Raw genomic sequence first — 21,711 nt, 5'->3', positions numbered from 1 at the left:
GTGAGCACACTATTACTAAGAATATTTGGTCTCTCCTAATAACCATGAGACCAATTTAATTTTGCAACTAAGAAAGGGAAAATTCACATTCATTTCCCACTTGAAATGATGACTAACTACAAAATAATTAGGAATTACTCATATCCCATCAGAATAAAGTTCCATTTAAATTCCACAGTCCAAAAAATTTAAATGTCACACAGCCCACGAGCTTTGGTTTTGTTCTCCTGTTTCAGTAGCCTGTTTACAATGAAACGTTTTTCTCCCCAATATTATATCTGAACATTTTTCATCCTGGGGTGTCTGTCGTTTGGATTGCTTCTCACCTTCACTCTTTACATAATTATTTCCCCCCTTTTTGGCTCCTCAGACTATAAATTGCGTTTTGAAGATACTCATTTTTTTAAACTTAGCCAGCTTCCTTTTGTGTTGATTTGGATTTTTCTCTCTGACTTGAAACGTAAGAAGCACTGCATAGTTGCCAGTTTTGGAATAGAAATTAGACATCTCTTGTTACCTTTAAATATCTAGTGGTTTATTTAGACTACTGTCTTCTTACTGTAGTTGTTGGCTGCACGAATTAATGCAATTCCTTTCAGCTTAGTAAGGAACTGTTTTGCTATGAAGCGATGTACAAGCCTGGGAGTGGTCAGCCAAAGAAACAGAACCAATCAGTAACAAAATAATATGATTATATTAAGCAGATACTTAATTAAAAGCCCTGGTGGTGCAGTGGTTAGAATGCAGTATTGCAGGCTAACTTTGCCCACAGCCAGGAGTTTGATCCTGACTCAGATTTCCATCCTTCGATAAAATGAGGACCAAGATTGTTGGGGACAAAATATTGACATTTGTAAGCCACTTAGAGAGTGCTGTAAACAATTATTGAGTGGTATATAAATCAAGTGCTATTGCTACTGATAATTAAAAGAGTACCATATTAGAAATGTTTCAGTTGAGTATTTGGCTGGCAAATTCAGATTAGTGCCTGCCATTCATTTGGTTATTCGACCTGTCTTATCTTTTCATTAACATCTCATGCATAATACAAGATTCCACTTTGTCCCTATGCTTCATGAGACACAGGCTCTAATTCAGTTTTTGCTTCTCTGTAGTTAGCAGTCCATCTTTCTATCCTTGTTTCAGGATGCCCATCAATCTTATCCCATATACCTAATCTATCATTTTCTCATATTCTTGCATTTCCCATTAAAAGTTTTTGTCTTTTGCCTAATCCTTCATTCCCCAAGTCCTGTCCAAAACTTCTTTGACTGATATTCTCATTTCAAATTTCTGATTCCTTTGCTGATTTTTCCCAGCTATTTCCCAGCTATTTTCCCAGCTATTCTTACTCACCCATCTTTCTCTCTGATTGCCTCTTTGCTTGTTTTTAGCAAATCATAGTTTAATGAAGACTTTTTCAAGCTACACCCTGTAGAGGTGCTAGAATTGGGAGATTCTGTGAGTTAGTCCTTACATATCTGTTTTAACCTCTTTGAAGTTGTTGAAGTGAAAAGGAGGTGACATGGACCCCTGAAGTTTGCTTGTGATTTTATATTTTCTAAACTAAGCCCTATCTTTTGTCTTTTATAGAGAATGTGGTAAGCAAATGGCAGCTGCAAGCCACATTACAAATATTGAAGGCTGTGTAAGCTAGTTACTCTGTGTTGCTACATTTTGCCCTTTTAAAAAAGTTATAAATTTTATATTACATTTTCAAACATTCCAAAACATAATATTGAGCAGCTGTACGGCAACACCCAGTTGACTTTGGCTCATCTCAAAAACCTAATATTGGGTGGACCTGGCTATACATGGATGGAAAACTACTAGCAGATCCTTAAGTTACAGGATAGACAGGGAAGTGTTTTTTTAAAAATCCCAGAAGGTAGCAGTAGCAAATCATTTCTGTACTGATTCTAGGAAAACCAGATAGATGTGTCCATTAAGTCACCAGGAGTCTAAATGGACTACTAAAAAGGAAATTCTACATCACTAAAATTAAGTTTCCTAATTGCAAATCTGTTGGTTTATTAGATCCTAAATTTGGCTCAGTGGGTTAGGACACTGAGCTTGTCGATCAGAAGGTCGTCAGTTTGGCGGGTCGAATCCTGAGTGCCGCGTAACAGAGTGAGCGCCTATTACTCGTCCCAGCTTCTGCCAACCTAGCAGTTCGAAAGCACGTAAAAATGCAAGTAGAAAAATAGGGACCACTACGGTGGGAAGGTAACAGCGTTCCATGCGCCTTTGGCGTCTAGTCATGCCGGCCACATGACCACGGAGACGTCCTCGGACAAGCGCTGGCTCTTCGGCTTTGAAACGGAGATGAGCACCGGCCCCTAGAGTCGGAAACGACAAGCACACATGTGCGGGGGAACCTTTACCTTTACCTTACTCATTCATAGTGTTGGTAGAAAAATGCACTCTCAAAATTTTTGTAAAAATTGAAGTTAAGGCTGTATATTGACATGAAACCTAGCTATGGTTTACATAAGAATGACTCTTGAGGTTGCACATTCCATTCCACCACCTTTCTCCTAGGTTAGACAACTCCCAAAATAGCTTGAAACGTCCCCTGGCAGAAAAATTTGTTTGCATTCAAGTGTGCTTGGGATTTTAATTAATGTTATTTCATGAATGAAGGTGAATATACATGTTCCAGGATAATGTTGTAGGACCCAGTCGGGATTGGTCACTGGGACCAGAGCAGATAAGAACTGCTAGAGAGGAGTTCCCTGAGGATGGGCTTCAGCATGAGTCCAAAAGCTTGGAAGACTAAACCTCTGGTCCCAGTGACCGACCCAGATTGGATCCTGAAATACTATTTTTTTTAAACCAACTTTTTGAGAAGTGGAATTCATCTTCCATTATAGGTTGGTCACCACAGAGTTTCTAGTAGACTATGATCTTGAAAAGCTAAGCAGAATTGAATGAGAGACTTTAAGGGAACCCTAAAGTTAAAAATAACCCACCCCCCAAAAACGTAAAAGAAGACAAACCCCTCTTGTAAGATTTTAATTATGTAGTCTCCAAATCCAGATAAAGCATGTTGCTCTTATTTGCAGTTAGATTAACTTCTCTTAGCTAGCTATCAGCAAGACTAACTCAAGCCTTGTGGTAGTCTGAAGGAAGCATTAAGGGATCCTAAGGCATTTATTTCATCAGAATGTAGTCAGCTAATAAATCATTATGCATTCAGAATTGTGTAACATAATATGCTCAAGGGCCATATAAGAGTGAGATGGGCAAGTATATAAATGAAATAAAGAAATAAAGAGTAACTGAACGTTGTTATATCAATCTGTTTCTGTGTTCCGTTAAAAATGGAATACGAAAAAGGGTCTATTGCTCATTAGTGTAACATGGGGATGAATGTTTTGACTTAAATGAGCAGCGAATGTGAGGGAAGATGACTTTTGAAGGAAAGGAAGGGGAAAAAAAGAAGCAGCACATAAATAAAAAATCTGCTGGCTCAGAAGATTGCATATCTTTCCTAGAATAAAAACTGACATGTTTGAAGGTCATTTCACAATGTGGTGCTTTGGATTCACAGCAGAAAAAGGTTCTTTGGAGAGTACAGGGATGTGAATGTAGTATCCGTCAGCAACTTTTTCTATTTAGAGGATGCAGGTACTGGAAGAAAATGCACAGGGGTACAACATGGATGCCTCCATACTTCTGAAATCCATTTATGCCTTAGCATTGCACAGCCTGCTTTGTAATGAGGACCCAGATTGTTGGGGGCAATTAAGCTGACTTTGTAATAATGCCGCTTCGGGGGTGTGTGTGAAAGCCCTAACAAGCAGGCATATACATAGAATGAAGGCTACTGCTAAGCTTGTAAGCCGCCCTGAGTCTTCGGAGAAGGGCGGGATATAAATGTAATAAATAAATAAATAAATAAATAAATAAATAAATAAATAAATAAATAAATAAATAAATAAATAATAAAGATACTGCTGTGAAGGGCAAAAATAAGTAGCCCTGTATTGACCCCTTAAAACAAACAGAGAATATAACAACAGGGAATTGTTAAAATATTATTATAGATTACCTGATATATTAATAATCACTAGAGATTTTTTTTATCTTGTGCTAATGTGAGGGGAGCAGGAATGCATTTATGTGTGACTGTCTTCCATTCTTTGCAGGTCTTTTATAGCAAACTAATGGATGAAGCTAACAGGGGATCATTTCCAGCTGAAGTTGTTAATAAAATATTTTCCAATATTTCATCCATAAATCAGTTCCATACTCAGTTCTTGCTACCTGAGCTTGAGAAAAGAATGCAAGAATGGTAAGCATGATTGCAAACTGTTGAACATCAGTATGAAAAATTAACATGGACATCATCCCTCCATAGGAGATTGTGGATTCCTCCCCCGCCCCCCATGAAGCATTTAACTTTGTGTAATTGAGATCCTTAAAGATTCTTTATGAAAAACCCTAGAAATAGAATATACCTTTCCCTTAAAACTAGTATGTGCAGATATCAAAAATATATGGATTGCCACAAGGCAATATTGGAGCGGATGAGATCAATCTGTATTTGTAGAATAAAAAAGAACAACTTCTACATCATGAACTGGATGTTTGTTTTAATATGTTAAGAGAAATATACGTGGTCAAGCTGTGAGTTGAATTTTCTTTCTTTTTTAAAAAAAGACCTTTTAATTTTAGCACAGCGTTGCAGTGAATATTTTTTTAAAAAAGGGAAGTCTTTATTTTAAGTAGATATTATGACATGGAGTTATATGCACCTTTATTTAACAGCTGTTTTTTTGTTTCTCTACTTATTTATCTTTTGTTTTCTGAACATCAGAAGAAAGGAGAAAAGATAGAGTTCCAGGGATTTTTTTTGCAATATTTAATACTGATTTTAGGATAGGAAAGGATTTCTGATTGCAAAAGATCTGTTATTATCTCAATGCCTTTTCAGTACCAACCAAATCTTAACTCCTCTTTTATTTTGCATTGTACAAGAAATTCTGAAATTTATTTATGCTTTTTGATCAGCTTAAAGTTGTGTCTGGAATTAAGACAGATGTTAAGCTTATTTGTAGTTTAAGATTCATAAGCCCAGAGTTCTTTTTGTCTTGCTTCATAAAAAAATATTCTTCAGAATCATACTTTTTCTGAGTTTGGATGTAGTTGTTAATTACAATCATGCACTAATTTTCCCCAGACCACATTTTAGGAAGAAAGAGATACACGGCAGCTCATGTTGCCAAACCTTCTTAACATGTGGGGTGGGAAACATGGGGCCCATAATCCATATATACCCCTCTAAATTCAACTGTCAAAGTTCAGTAGCCAAAAAAGTTAATTATTTTCAGCAGCAAGATTTTTGTTATTTTTTAAAATTAAAGATACATTATATTGAACCCACCCATTTTTGTTTTTTTTACTTCTCCCCTTGGTCATCCAAATTTCTTTCGACTCAAAACCAGATCACATCCTTCAGTCCTGTTCACTCTCTGATCCCATTGGGTGGAAAAACACAGAGGTGGGATTACAGTACAGACTGTCCTTCTGTAATCTTTCCTGTTGTAGAATATTAGTTACAACTTTGAGAATTGCTTGTGTCTCCCTTACGAATGATCAGTATGGAGGATAAAATCTTTCATAAAGTATAGTCATTGGCTCCTGAACAATTAGAGGCTAGCGTTCTACTGTGGGAGTCTAATTAATTGAAAAGTTGAGTGCTTTTCGTGATAGGCCAGTTTGTGAATCTGAAAATTTTATTTATTTATTTATTTTATTTTATTGCATTTACATACCGCCCTTTCTCTGAGGACTCAGGGCAGTTTACAGGGAGTTAAAAATCAACCATACAAAAGTTAAAAAACCAATTTAAAAAAGATTAAACCAACCCTGTACAATTAAAAAGTACAGGTAGTCCTCAACTTACGATCACGATTGAGTCCATTTGTTAAGTGAGTTTTGCCCCATTTTACGACTTTTCTCGTCACATTTGTTAAGTGAATCATTACAGTTCTTAAATTAGTAACACAGTTGTTAAGTGAATCTGGTTTCCACACTGACTTTGCCTGTCAGAAGGTTGCAGAAGGGGATCACATGATCCCGGGACACTGCAACCATCATAAATGTGAGTCGGTTGTCAAGCATCCAACTATAAATCACGTGATCATGGGGATGCTGCAACGGTCATAAGTGTGAAAAATGATCTTAAGTCACTTTTTTCAGTGCTGTAGTAAGTTCGAATGGTCACTAAATGAACTGTTTTAATTCAAGGACTACCTGTAGGCATTAAGGCAGGCAAGCTAACCCAATGACAAAGAATTTACAGTACTAAAAGGCCCATAGTAAGTATTAATTGACTTTTAACACAGTATTCATATGTTGTTGCCTTTTCCCCCTCCTATTTAGGGACACCAATCCCAGGATCAGTGATATTCTGCAGAAACTGGCTCCTTTTCTCAAGATGTATGGAGAGTATGTGAAGAATTTTGACAATGCAATGGAGCTGGTAAAAACGTGGACTGAAAGATCTCCTTGTTTCAAATCTATTATTCAAGATATTCAGGTAATGTGTGTATGTATGTATGTATGTATGTATGTAGTGAGTGAAAGAGACAATGATTTTATTACACACACACACACACACACACACACACACACACACACACACACACTTAAGACCATGTCAGTAGCATTTTATTTTGTTGAATGGTATGCAGGGGTAGGCAATTTTGGCTCTTTTATGATTTGTGGACTTCAACTCCCAGAATTCCTGAGCCAGCATGGCTAAGCATGGAAACCTCTCCATTTCTCCTGAGCATGGCTGGCTCAGGAATTCTGGGAGTTGAAGTCCACGAGTCATAAAAGAGCCAAGGTTGCCTACCCCTGGTATAGTTCCTTCTGGAAACAATTTGAAAGTCCCATTAGTTATCTAATACTCTATCCACAAAAATGATAAACTTAAGTTGTCTAAAGTGTGGGTCATATGTGGCTAATGAAAACTAGGAGATCTAAAATTCCACTGAATCCAAATTATTAAAGTTGAGGACTACCTGTCTTGTACAAGATGTATATTAACAGTTTTCATTCTTTTTTTTCTAGAAACAGAAAGTTTGTGGAAATCTGACTTTGCAGCATCACATGCTAGAACCCGTACAACGAATTCCAAGATATGAGATGCTGTTGAAGGATTATTTGAGAAAATTGCCTGCAGATTCTCTTGATTGGAAAGATGCTGAAAGTAATGTTTGTGTGCAGTCTGCATGAAGCAAAAGAGGAACTATTTTGTAGTTTGCTATTTTCCTTTGGTTGTCGGGATGAAAAAAAATCTTAGTTTCTCTTGCATTTCAGTTGTATACTGGAATGCAAGAGGAAATAAAATATATCAGCATATCAGAATATGCATTCTCTTCCATACTTCACGCTATATTCAGTTTTAAATTCTGATGGCTTTTTTAATGTCATAAATTAGTTGTAATTTTAAAGGTATTCTTTTTAAATTATGGTTTTCAAAAAGGGGTTTCCATTTTTCCCCAAATTATTTCATTCATGTCATTCCATGAATGCTCATAATAGTTTTGTGCAAATTTTTAAATAAGGGATTGGTTTGTTAACTCAAACCACAGAAAAATATATGTTATGATTTTTTCCCCCCAAAGGTGTCTATTTCCTTGATTAAATTAATGGACTCTGTTTTTTCTGAAATTTGAATAAGGAGGTTAAGATTAGTTTTCCTTCAGCATAGTGGCAGGCCTGTCATATCCTTGCCTTTAATTGACCTCCACAGATTTCATTTGGTGTCAACAGACAAGCATAGCAGTCATTTTCATACATATTCCAGTTTGAAGTGACTGATCTGGCAGTGACCATTTGAATTAATAGCTGGATTTGCATTTTACATAGTGGAAAAAATATTCTGCCAAGGACTTGTTTTATGCTTCATTTCAATAAAAGATGCATTATCATGACCATTTAATACTCAAGTTTAACATACCTATGTTGGCTGCAGGAAGTCTCTGTTGCTCTGAGGATATATATATATGTTATATAGTCATGTGAAAAGCTAGTTCTAAGGAAACTAGTTATGCTAGAAAGTATATGACTACTTAATTTAGTTTGTTAGCTCTTTTTTTTAAGGGTATACGCTTTTAAAATATTACTTTACATTTTAGGATAAGAAATAATCTTTTTTATTTTCCATTTCTTTCCTAGAGTCCTTGGAAATTATATCCACAGCTGCAAGTCACTCTAATAGTGCAATTCGGAAAATGGTGAGTAACTTATTTCCCATTTTCTGTTTGCAGAATCTGCATTTTAGTTATTATTATAGACAGTCTTCAACTTACAACCACAACTGAGCTCAAAATTTCCACTGCTAAGCGAGACAGTTGTTAAGTGAGTTTTGTCCCATTTTGCAACCTTCCTTGCCACAGTTGTTACGTGAACCACTTCACTTGTTAAATTAGTAACACCGTTACTGTTGTTAAGTGAATCTGGTTTTCCCATTGACTTTGCTTTTCAGAAAGTTGCAAAGGGGATCACATGTCCCCAGAATACAGCGATCGTCATAAATAACATGCCAATTGCCCAGTGTCTGAATTTTTATTATGTGCCCATGGGGATGCTACAACTGTCATATGTGTGAAACAGTCATAAGCAATGCTTTTTTGTAAAAAAAAAAAAAAGGAACTCACACACGTCATACAACCTGCCTTACCTACCCTACAAGGTTTACCTTTGTAGTTCAAAAAACAAACCCCTTCAATTTTTAGTCTATCTAAAAGACTAGGATTTTGTTCAAGGTAAGTTAATACTATTAATGTTACCATGCACTGTGTGGCTTTAAATTACAAGAAGGCATTTTATTAATCTTTTGGGACATTTACCACTGGCATACCCATTTAGTTTAATGAGTCGAAATCTCAGCTTTCTATGTGGAATGAAATTGGCCCCATAAAACGAATTTAGTTGCTTATAAAAGATTGAATTATTTTTAAGACGTTGTCAAGGTGGAAAAATTTACATTTGGAGTTTAATATGGATATTGACTTGAAACAAATTAAAGTTGAACCTTTGTCAGTGAACAGATTACTTTTAATTTACCTTTAAGTTAAACCCAATTTAATAAATAGATCTCATTAAACCTCATACTGTAGGTCTACCTTTGCATCTGACCAATACATAATATAATTATTAATAATACCTCCAAATCACAGGACATTGGCTTTATTCTTACTCTTCCCCTCTGCAGTTTGAATATAAAGTATAAAAGACTAAAAAGAGATTTTCGTAGACATCCCAGCCTTTGAACTACCCAAGGAACCGAAACAGCAAAGTTTCGCTGTTGGGCAAACTTCCACGCCAGCTGCCTTTCTTTCTTCTCACTTCGCCTCTTTTTAACTTCACACGACTCACCCTCTTGTGAAAGATGGCCTCCATGTTTATGTGTCTCCCATCGCCACTATTGGCTTCCACACCACATGGTCCAACCCAGACAATCAAGCCACGCTCTGTCTATTGTGTTCCGGCACCTCATGGTCCTCTTAGAGGAGGCAGACAGTGCCAGAAGGGACCCCGCTCGCACCATGCCGCCAGCGGGGCATTTTCAAAAACAAATGAATATAGGAAGGGCAACAATAGGAAAAAAACACAACTCTGGAAAATCCATTAAAAAAAGGTGTCGGATCTCTGTTCCGGTGCGTTCTATGACAAAAAAAAGCCCTGGTCATAAATCTCCTTTTTCAATGCCATTATCACTTCAAATGGTCACTAAACAAATGGTTGTAAGTCAAGGACTACCTGTATTTGAATCTTATGGATAACTATCAATTTTATGGATGCCTAAGTGAAAAGTACTATTTTTATTAAAATATTACATTCGTTTCCCCAAAAGTTCGTACACTACCCAGAGTGGCAATTAAAGCAGTTGCCATTTATTATGGCAAGTACACCTGCTCCTGATTTTGTCATAGATGATTTCCCCCAAAGGAAGTGCATCTTTGCACAATTCTTAGAACACTTTTCTTGTTTTTCTACATCACCAATATTTTGGCTTTTCCAGTCTTGAGGAAGCAAGATGTTCTTTGGCCTTGGCTTTCAGAAGAAAATTATAGAATTATATGTGAACTATGCAATATACCTGATGAAACATCTTTTTTTATGTGTTACAGAACACAATAGAGCTGGAAGGGACCTTGGAGGCCTTCTAGTCCAGTCCCCTGCTCAAGCAGGAGAACCTACCCCATCTCAGACAAGTGACTGTCTAGTCCAGGGGTAGGCAACCTTGGCTCTTTTATGACTTGTGGACTTCAACTCCCAGAATTCCTGAGCCATAAGAGCCAAGGTTGCCTACCCCTGATCTAGTCTCTTCTTAAATATCTCCAGTGATGGATGCCCACAATTTTGGCGGGAAAGCTGTTCCACTGGTTAATTGTCCTAGCACAGGGAGCCGCAGGTTGCCGACCTGTGTCCTAGCAATTCTGGAACTTCTGTTAAACACCATATAGAATTATCCTGAGATAGATCTCACCCAAGCCTCAGGATAAATTTGGGTGCACACTAGTATTTTCTTTTCTTTTTAGTGAATGAACATAATACTTCAATATTTTACTGCTATTTTTAAAATATATGTATTGACTAACCAATAGAACTCTCTTACCAGGAAGGTCATTTAATTGCAACACTGCCCAGGGTCAACTGTTTTGCGACGGAAATGTTTTATATATAAAAACAAGTCTGTAATTTAATTTTTAAAACCAATGCTTTCCGTCTTTTGCAACTTTCATAAAAAAGTTGCAAGCAGCTTGCATCAATGTTGTCATTTGTTTTATTTTGATGAAAAAGGAAAATTTGAAGAAGTTACTAGAAGTGTATGAAATGTTAGGGGAAGAAGAAGATATTGTCAACCCTTCAAATGAACTCATAAAAGAAGGGCAAATACTTAAGCTTGCTGCTCGCAACACATCAGCTCAAGAAAGATATCTCTTCTTAGTAAGTATTTTCCTCTGACTACCATTTTAAATGTCTTTAACAATGGATTTCTATGTTTGTGCAGGTGAAGGGGAAGTGCTATTTCAGTGCTGTGTTTTTTCCTACAAAGAAAGATTTCCAAATTGACTTTCTGTAGTTCTCTTTCTAGTATAATGTTCCTAATTGTTCTTAACATAACTTGTGAAGCAATGCTAAATATGAACATGCCTTCCTTCTAAACAGCCTTATAATTCACTTCAGACAGGACCAGGAACCATAGTTAATTCTAACTAGAACTAATGTTGATGCAAATAAGGGTGAAACATAATTAAATGACAAGGGGTGCTTATGTATACTGAGAAAGGAAACTTCCCGGTTTACAGGTGGAAGTTTACAAAAAAAACACCAATGTGGAGTGGGGAAAGGATGACAAGTGGTAATAAATTCAAATAAATAAATACTAGATTATAGATTAATAAAAGGATTCTTATGAAATTGTCCACCAGGCTACCTTCTCTTAATCTCACATCCCCTATTTTTGAATGGATAAGTAATGAATGGTGTATTTAACTAGTACATCTTGGTACTGTAGGAGGAAGAGTGGCAGAATCTGGGGGCAGAGTTAAAAGAGGAATCAGCCTAGAATCCCTACATAGCCACAAGCTGACTAAGTCCGATCCCCCCTTTAAATTCCATGGACCCTGATCTAACTCAAAGCAGTTGCTACCTGTTAGTTGAGAAGATTCCTGTGCATAGGCATGTGAAGCAATAAATTAGTTTAATTGAACTTTCATGTGTGGACCCACGCCTGACATGTGCCCACTGAAAACACTTAAATGCCTTCTGTTAGTTTCAAAAGTATCTTTCTAACTATTTTTTTCTCTTGTGAAGAGGAAATTAAGTTTCTCTACTTGTACTCCAGCCTTCTTCCTAAAAGTCATGTTTATATTTAAGGCCAGATTTAACTCAAAGTCAGTTAAGTTCTAAAAAAAGTTTGTGCAACACAGATGTGGCTAGAACAATCCTTAGAACAATCTCGACAATCCTTTACTGTACTTAAAATTATTCCCAGAAAATATTTCACACACTCTACACTCAAAACCAGCTTCCAGGCAAGCTGTACTTTCAAAACCAAAGAACTTTTTTTTTTAAGTAAACATTAAACAAAATAAAAATGGCTTCACTATTTTAATCCTTTATGAAACACGTACTTATTTTGCACACTGGCAAATGTAACATTTCTCTCAGGTTGTACTACATTGTATGTTAAAAGAGAACTATAATTGAGTGAATATCCTGGGAAGATTGTAGCAAAGTTAGTTATGCTATCCATTTATTAATTAATATTTTTCTTATTTTTCTTTCACTAAGACACAACTTTCACATTGGAAAGTGAATGCTTTTTGTCCAATATAACCCACTTAATACAATCATGGATCCTAATATCTTTTGGTATATTGTTGTTTTTTTTCCAGTTCAATAACATGTTGCTGTACTGTGTACCAAAATTCAGCTTAGTGGGATCTAAGTTTACAGTCCGGACAAGAGTAGGCATTGATGGTATGAAGATTGTAGAAACCCACAATGAAGAATACCCACACACTTTCCAAGTGTCTGGGAAAGAACGAACTTTAGAGTTGCAGGCAAGGTAAGAAGTGAGTTTAAGACTGTTTGTTTGTTTGTTTGTTTGTTTGTTTGTTTATTTATTTATTTATTTATTTATTTATTTATTTATTTAGATTTATATACCGCCCTTTCCCGAAGGACTCAGGGTGGTTTACAGGGTATTTAAAAGAAAATCAATACAAAAGTTAAAACAAATTAAAAAAGATTAAATGAAACCCTGAGAAAAAATAAAAACCCAGTTAAAATTAAAAATTAAAAAATTCTCAGCCTGGGCCAGAGAGCTCGAAGAGCCAGGTCTTCAGGTCCCGGCGGAATGAACGGAGGTCGGGGGCAGTCCTAAGCTCCGCGGGCAGCTGGTTCCAAAGGGCAGGCGTGCCCACTGAGAAGGCCCCACCCCTGGATGTTACCCGCCGGCAATCTTTAACCGGCGGCACCCTAAGAAGACCCTCCCTGTGGGAGCGTGCTGGACGAAGGGAGCTTGATGTTGGCAGCAGGTGTTCCCTCAAATATCCCGGACCCAAGCCATGTAGGGCTTTATAGGTCATCACCAGTACCTTGAATCTCACCCGAAGGGCAACCGGAAGCCAATGCAGCTCGCGGAGTAGAGGTGTTACATGGGAGTATCGGGAGATCCCCATCACGACTCGCGCGGCCGCATTCATGTTGCATGAAGCATAGTCACACGAAAGTAAAAGATTAGAGTCCTGGAGCAGAGATGTTGAAAACTGGCATATATCTGACTTTCGTTTGGAAAGCAGTGGTTCTTTTCATTCTTCTTAGTGAAATTCAAAATGTGTGATTGAAAGGACATGATGGGTTTTAGGTCAGCATTTTCAAACTTGGCAACTTTAAAATGTGTGGGCTTCAACTCCCAGAATTCCTCAGCCAGCATGCTGGTAGCTTTGCCCAATTGATTTTTTTTGTTGATTTTTGACCTTTCCCCTAATCTCTCCAGGTCAGTTAGATTCCTGTAGCCCTTGACTTAAAACCATTCGTTTAATGATCATTTGAAATTACAATAACTCTTTAAAAAGTAAATTATGTTTTTCACACTTACAACTGTTGTAACATCCGCATGGTCACATGATCAAAATTTGGGCACTTGGGGTCATGTGATCACCATTTGTAATCTTCCCATTCAAGCAAAGTCAAAGGAGGAAGCTAAATTTGCTTGATGACTGTATAATTCACTTAATAACTGCAGTGATTCACTTACCAGTGGTCAAAATGGTCGTATAATGGGGCAAAACTGCCTTGCTTAACAACAGAAATTTTGAGTTTAACTGCAATCATAGGTTGAGTAGAACCTGTATGGTTAGATGAATCTCCAATTTCAATGGAAATGTTGAACAGAAGGCATCAAGTTGCTTGAAAATATATCTGGCCTGAAGAGATCTGAGAATAACCTATATTACAATTACAAAAATAATTTGGAACATTTCACTATTGAAACCAAATAGGTCATTCAGGTAGATTGAAGAAATATATTAGATGTATTTAACACTGTTAACTGAATTCTGTTTATATTAAATAATGTGGAATAATAGTTAATAGTCATGTTTGTTTATTTATAATTAGTGGATTGGAGGATGCTCTATGTCTCTATGACGTGAAGAGTTTCTTTAGGGTCCTTTCCATAGTACATAATCTCTTCTGTTTTTTAATGAGCATAAATAAAAAGGCTAGATAAATGTTTGTAATACCAGCTACATCTTTCTTCTTATGTTATCGAGTACATGCCTTATACCAGGGGTGTCAAACTCAATTTCATTGAGGGCCGCATCAGCATTGCGGTTGCCCTCAGGGGGCTGGGTGGGTATGGGCCGGGTGGGCGTGGCCTACTGGGTGGGCGTGGCTAGAGTGCGTATGGCCTACTTGGTGGGCATGGCCAGCTCTACATCGTTCGCATCAAGGGTGCCTATGGGGGCCTGGGCAGGAGTGGGACAGATCTGAGGGTCTCTGGCAGAAGGAGGGTCTCTGGGCCAGGGCCAAGGCAGTGGGGGCCGTTCCCTCACTGTTTCCAGGATGGTTTCATGGGCCACATGAAAGCACTTCGCGGGCCGGATCCGGCCCCCGGGCCTTGTGTTTGACATGTCTGCCTTATACTGATAAACAGTGATCTTCTTCATCCCCATAAAAATTGCATTAGTTTGCCCTAAGGATTTTCTTTACCAGAAGAATTTGTCTTTGTTTGATTCCACTAGAGTGCAAATTGATGCTTCTGGTTATAAGATGCATTTTGTTATAGAGATGATTGCTTCCTGTTGATCTCACAGAGCCATTACTGCAACCCTGTGAGAAACAGAACTTAATGTTTGATTAGATCAATTTATACAGTCTCTGTCTGTACCTCCAAGACTTAAATGCCTAGAGTATTATCTTATTAAACCTCCCATGTTCTAGCAGTTGACACAGATGATAAGATTTATTTTTTTATCATGCAGCTACACAGTCTGGAGTCATGGAACAGAACCATTGGTCTGTTTAGTAGTTATTCTGATTCCATGAAAGTGAAAGCAAGTCACAGCCTTGGTTTCCTTCTTTGATGTTCTTAGGGAAAATATGATGTCCCATAGGCATTCCTATAATCATAGGTATTCCTTTGATTATATGCCTATTTGAAGGCAAAACCATTATTTGGAAGTAGCAGGTTGCAGTCTGGGTGCAACTCTTTAAAGCAGCGATTATGTGCAACTATTGCTCTGTTTGGATCCTTGCATATTCCGAACATCTTTTTGCTTTCAAATCTGCACAGCCCTAGCAAAAAAAATCATTTATTTCTGCAAACTGAAAGCATCAGAGCACTAGTTTCCAGGCAGTAATATGTTATATTAAGTCACCTATAGTAGAACTGTTAATGTATCACTACAGAAGACTTAGATAATATGAAAGCAATCGCTTGAGTCCAAGCTTGTCTACGCTTAGGGGACGGGAATGGAAAAGAAACTGCTAAGTGGCTTTTATGTAAATGACCTGCTGATGAGAACTATGGAATTTCTCTTCCAAATCTGCTTTTAGAAGTACCGTATATACTTGAGGATAAGCCGACTCGAGTATAAGCTGAGGCTGGGAAATGCAGCAGCTCACGGTAAATTTCAAAAATAAAAATACAGGTAGATAACAATAAAATTGCTTTAATTGAGGCATGTGGAAAAGAGGGTCAACAAAAACAATATATTATCAGTATATTCAACAAAAACAATATATAACATTAAAGTATTAACAATGACTTTAAATGTACAAAAACCTTAACTCAATAAGCAACCAAGCTAAAACACAAGCATCAAAATCCTTCAAAACTGGATTCCTCCTCCTCATCTGTATCTGCAAACAGAGCTTCAGCTGTAGCTGGTGTGAGGTTATCATCATATACATTGTCACAGAGTTCGCTGTCATCACTATCACAGCTGTCGTCCTCATACAAAGCAGTGTCTTCACTGCCATCCATAGCATTACTTATGCCACATTTCCTGAAGGCGTGCTTCACCATGTCCTCTGGAATCTCTTCCCATGCATCACGAACCCACTTTGCTATCAGTTCTATGTCAGGCTTCATCATATTTCCACCTTTTGTTAGTCGGGCTTGACCAGATGACATCCATTCGCACCACATCTTTCGCACACGGTCTTTGAAAGGTTTATTTAAACACACATCTAAGGGCTGTAATACAGATGTAAGCCCACCTGGAATAACGGCTAAAGTAACTTGAGAAGACTTTGCCAATCTTTTTATGTCATCAGATGTGTGGGCTCTGAACATATCCCAAACTAGCAATGATGGTTTTTTCTTTAAGGCTGCTCCTGGTCGTCCATTCCAAACTTCTTCCAGCCACTTTTTTGTTCCATCTTCATCCATCCAGCCTTTAACATGTGGGCGCACTGTAATTCGTGGTGGGAATTTGACCTTTTTAGGCAAGGTCTTTCTTTTAAAAATAATGACAGGCCGCAGCTTAGTTCCATTAGCCAAACATGACAGAACAACTGTAAAATGGTTTTTCTCATTACCTGTGGTTCTGAGTAAAACAGTTTTGTCTCCCAAACTTGCCACGGTTCTGTTGCTTGGAAGATCAAAGGTCATAGGTGTTTCATCCATATTCCCAATATCTCCCAGGTCATAGTTATGGATCTTTCTTTGTTTTATGATGAATGAATGGAATGACATCACTTTTTCATCAAGGTCTTTTGGCAACTTCTGTGAAATCTTTGTTCTTTGCCGCAAACATAGGCCATACCTATTCATGAAGCCAGTACACCATCCTGCTGACGCAACAAAATTTTCAATGCCTGGTACTTTTAATTTGTCATCTTTAGCCATTTGAAGGGCACGTAAGCGAATTCCCATGCGTGTTACGCAGTAACCATTTTGACGACACTCCATAACCCATTTATGCAATTCAGTCTCTAGAGCCCCATATGGAGTTGTTAAACCACGTCGAGCTTTTTTTGCCTTTGGAATCTTTTCCAAGTCAGCTTTCATTTTCCGCCACTCCCTCACTTGTTTTTCATCAACACCAAATTCCCTACTTGCAATACTGTTGTTGCTTTTTTCTGCTCTTGACACAACCTTTAGTTTGAAAGCAGCTTCGTATGACCTGCGTTTTTGTTCTGGTGCAGGATTAGAAGTACTGGGATCCATTTCTAACAGGAATGGGGAGGTCTGCTAGGGAGGCGGCAGTCAAGCGTTGTTTCCCTCCTCGTGGGTGTGTGTGTGTGGGGGGGCAGTCAAGCGTTGTTTCCCTCGTGCGCGTGTGTGTGTGTGGGGGGGGCAGTCAAGCGTTGTTTCACTCGTGCGCGTGTGTGTGTGGGGGGGGCAGTCAAGTGTTGTTTCCCTCCTCAGTCAAGCTTGTTTCCCTCCTCGTGCGTGTGTGTGTGTGTGTGTGTGTGTGGCAGTCAAGCGTTGTTTCCATGTGGGCCCCGGGCTGCGCCCCGGCGACTCTGCTACCTCCCCTCCCCTCCGGGCCGGGCTTCTCTCCGCCCGTCCGCCCGCCGGCGGGCTGGCTGGCTGGGCTGCTGCGCGACTGAGCTCCGCCTGGCGCCGGACTGCAGCGCCACCGCTGGTCCCGGGCGAGGCAGCGAGCAAGCGAGCGCGCTCCGCAGGGCAGGCTCTCTCCGCCGGGACACGGGCGGCGGCGGCTGGCTGTGGCTTTGGGGCGGCGCCGCTGGTCCCGGGCGAGGCAGCGGGCGAGCGAGCGAGCGGGCGAGGCAGCGAGCGAGCGGGCGAGGCAGCGAGCGAGCGGGCGAGTGAGCGAGCACGCTCCGCAGGGCAGGCTCTCTCTGCCAGGACACGGGCGGCAGCGGCTGGCTGTGGCTTTGGGGCGGCGCCGCTGGTCCCGGGCGAGGCAGCGGGCGAGCGAGCGAGCGGGCGAGGCAGCGGGCGAGCGAGCGTGCTCCGCAGGGCAGGCTCTCTCCGCCGGGATACGGGCGGCGGCAGCTGGCTGTGGCTTTGGGGTGGCGCCGCTGGTCCCGGGTGAGGGAGCGGGCGAGGCAGCGGGCGAGCGAGCGGGCGAGGCAGCGGGCGAGCGAGCGAGCGAGGCAGCGGGCGAGCGAGCGAGCGGGCGAGGCAGCGAGCGAGCGGGCGAGGCAGCGGGCGAGCGAGCGAGCGCACTCCGCAGGCCAGGCTCTCTCCGCCGGGACGCGGGCGGCGGCGGCTAGCTGTGGCTTTGGGGCGGCGCTGAGCTGAGCGGCCGCCCTCCCACCCTGCCTGCCCCCCAGCCGGTGCCTTCGCCCCGCAAGCCCCCCCGACTTGCCCAGAAGAAGCGGCGGCGGCGCGGCACTGCGGGCCAGGAGGGGAGGGGGCGCGGCGGGGGCTGCCCCTCCTGCCGAGGAGCCGAGCCCGGCGGCGTGTGTGTGTGTGTGTGTGTGTCAGACCCGCAGGAATGGCTAGTAAAGGTGGCGGCAGTCCGGCATTTGCATTTCTCTGTGTGTCAAGCCCTGTGGGCTCGACACACAGGAAGGGGGGGAATGCCGGAATGCCGCTTCCCTACCAGCCATTCCCGTGGGTCTGACACACACACGCACGCACGAGGGGGAGAAACAACGCTGGACTGCTGCCAGCTCTGCAAGGCTCTGCCGCTCCCTTCTCTCAGCAGCCTGTTCCGAACGAAGGGACAGTTCTTTTTTTTGTTCACTGGAGTATAAGCCGAAGTGGAATTTTTCAGCCCGAAAAGTGGGCTGAAAAATTTGGCTTATACTCAAGTATATACGGTAATTTGAACAATGCATGCTAGGCAGTGTACAAATTCATGAGATTAGTTTTAATTGTGGAGTTCAATTTGGCAGGAAAATTTTATATATGTGGTAACAAAGTTCATTTCTCAGTACAATTCAGATCAATAGCTATAGCTTTAAATGACTTTATTTCTGGAAGGTGGAAGGGAAGATCAGAGATGGGAGAAATCCAGCCTTGAATTGACCAGAACAATTTGCTAAGTCTGAAACCACAACCCCTCCAGTCCATAGAAAAACCTATCTCCACAGAATTGGTCCTTAGTGCCCAAAAGGTTGGGGGACACTGCATTAGAGACATTATTCTGGTATACATACATGTGAAATATCATTCTGAGCTCATTTCAGATGTCATACTTCAACAAAGGTTTAATCATGCACAGTTGAAAGGCATCAGTTTTTGAATCCAGGATCCCAGTTCTCTTTTTTCTTGCAATTAGATATTTTTGTTGTTTTCGATAGGTACCTTTTTATATGCTTCAGCATTTGTATGCCTTGCCATGTAAAATGGCTTTAGCTTGTTAATGATTTCTGAATATGCTTTTAAACATGCTTTTAACCATTATCTCCAACTGTGTTCTTTAGCTCTGAACAAGACAAAGAAGAATGGATAAAGGTAAATACACCTGGCTTCTTATATCCAAATATGCAATAAATGTGCTAAGATTGACACTTTATATGCAACTAGGTAATATGGCTATTCCCCTGCTGCTGCTGTTGTCATGATTCTTTTGAAATTAAATATCCAATGTTTGTTGAGTTAAAAAGTTAGTTACTGGAATCAAGCACATATCTATCTCTAGTATTCATTTTGGTCTGACATTTAATCATTTACTCTTCTGTTAGGTTAAATTTGATATTCTTTCTCCATTTCATTTGTTCCAGACTCTTCAGAGTACTATAGATGCTTTTCAGCAAAGAAATGAAACATTCAGAAATGCAATTGCAAAAGAATACGATGACATGCCTATTGAAGTTTCTGTAAGTTGAGTGTATCTTTTGGGTTACCGTATGTATACTCCTGTCTGCTCATATTAATTCAAAAATCCATATTAGAAAAAAAAATGAAAATAAGTCATGAAACGGATTAGTTTGCCGTTAGAATGACCTTTCAAGTCATGTAATCGCTTATATGGGCCTGTTTTTATTCACTGTATTGTAATGTATCATATAGGGATGCAGTGGCTCAGTGGGTTAGGACACTGAGCTTGTCGATCAGAAGGTCGGCAGTTTGGCAAGTCGAATCCCGAGTGCTGCGTAACAGAGTGAGCGCCTGTTACTCATCCCAGCTTCTGCCAACCTAGCAGTTCGAAAGCACATAAAAAATGCAAGTAGAAAAATAGGAACCACTACGGTGGGAAGGTAACAGCATTCTGTGCGCCTTTGGCGTCTAGTCATGCCGGCCACATGACCACGGAGACGTCCTCGGATAAGTGCTGGCTCTTCGGCTTTGAAATGGAGATGAGCACCGGCCCCTAGAGTTAGAAACGACTAGCACGCACATGCGGGGGAACCTTTACCTTTTTAATGTATATGGATAGACCTGCACAGGTCTGATTTGCCAAAAGAAAGAGACGAAGGGCGTGGATGGAAGCAGGAATAATAGGAGAGGGAAAAAATAATAGTGTGAGTCAAATTCAGCATGGCAAACTAGTATCTGTCATATACATGGCAAACGTATTTACATATCATTTCAATTTATGAGGCTGGACCAACTGCAGACTCACTTGAAGATTTATTGTATCTAACAAATTATTCTATGTTGTAAAAGTCAAGACTCTGAGAACAGACAAGCATATATGGTGCGACAATCTCCTGTTATAAATCTTTCATTCCAATTACTATCCATTCATGATAAGAGTTTTGTTTTGTCTTTTAAAAACTCTGTGTGACTCCCTGCTCAACATTTCTCACTCCTTTTACTATTGCACATTATTTTTTTTTAAAAAACAACAACCCTAAATCAACGGATAGTACATAATATTTGGAAAACAAGCATTTCTTTAGAAAACAGTGAAAGAGTTCCAGAGGGAGACATAAAAAAATGCAAGAGAGATACATACTGTGATAATCACAGTTTATTCTTTATTCAGTCAATGAACAGAACATAAACAACATTTAAATTTAGATTCCATTTCTAATTATCATACAACATAGCTGTCTTTTTGGTTAATCCATTTGTTCTGATCTCTACAGAAATTCTCTTGATCCCTCTTTTTGCACATATAAAGAGTGCTGTGCTCATTTGAATATGTTTTCCTGGTTTAAGGTCTACTGTAGTTATGGGATTGAAGCCCAGCTGCCATTAAAGTTAGGATCCAAGTATCTATTTCTCTTTTATTTCCCTACAATTGCTAGCAGAACTTATTTATGTATGGCTATTTTAATCTTTGGCATGCCCTGCCTTTTCCTACATTACTGGATTTGGTTACTGCTGTCAGGGGAAAATGCAAAGCATCAAACTAATCTTGAATATCTTTCAATCCTAAATATGCAGCTGTTGTTTATAGTAGCATCCACACCTGTTATTTACTTTTAAGATTAGCCTGTCATTCCACTGGATTTTCAGGCAGAGACTTAATGACCTTTTCTTCTAATAATGTTCCACAATTTATTCTTTTCCCCTCCTCTGAGACTGCTGAGCTCGGGAAGAGAGCCCCAAGATGGATCCGAGACAATGAAGTGACTATGTGTATGAAATGCAAAGAGCCATTTAATGCACTAACAAGGAGGAGACATCATTGCCGAGCTTGTGGGCATGTAAGCACAAAGCCACATCTGCTGGTTAACAGTTGCTGAAGCTGCCAAAAACTTGTTCAGAAACTCCATCTGGTGATTGCTTTTAAATGCTGTTTTGTTTCAGCTGACACTTGCCGTGGCAGGAAGTCAGAATCTGTGAACCCACTTGTG

General features: G+C 39.9%; 1 protein-coding gene across 2 annotated transcripts in view; it reads left to right on the top strand.

Annotated features, from left to right (window-relative positions):
• Positions 1 to 21,711, top strand: part of FGD4 (FYVE, RhoGEF and PH domain containing 4) — a 120,730-nt gene that overhangs the window by 92,451 nt on the left and 6,568 nt on the right. The window contains exons 6-14 of one of the 2 annotated variants that reach the window (XR_014492782.1): positions 4,152 to 4,297; positions 6,391 to 6,547; positions 7,084 to 7,222; positions 8,194 to 8,252; positions 10,825 to 10,971; positions 12,426 to 12,598; positions 19,387 to 19,417; positions 19,687 to 19,782; positions 21,436 to 21,633. Coding sequence is in view for 1 of the 2 variants with exons in the window: in XM_083365162.1 (XP_083221288.1) it covers positions 4,152 to 4,297; positions 6,391 to 6,547; positions 7,084 to 7,222; positions 8,194 to 8,252; positions 10,825 to 10,971; positions 12,426 to 12,598; positions 19,387 to 19,417; positions 19,687 to 19,782; positions 21,436 to 21,561 (1,074 nt within the window). In the remaining variant the exon portion in view is untranslated. The remainder of the gene's footprint in view (positions 1 to 4,151; positions 4,298 to 6,390; positions 6,548 to 7,083; positions 7,223 to 8,193; positions 8,253 to 10,824; positions 10,972 to 12,425; positions 12,599 to 19,386; positions 19,418 to 19,686; positions 19,783 to 21,435; positions 21,634 to 21,711) is intronic. The other variant, XM_083365162.1, reaches the window with a different exon arrangement.

This window comes from Vipera ursinii (genome assembly GCF_947247035.1).
Source record: "Vipera ursinii genome assembly, chromosome: 6".
Lineage (NCBI taxonomy): Eukaryota > Metazoa > Chordata > Lepidosauria > Squamata > Viperidae > Vipera > Vipera ursinii.
The sequence above is the reverse complement of the archived record's forward strand: the minus strand, read 5'-3'. Positions and strand labels throughout refer to the sequence as shown.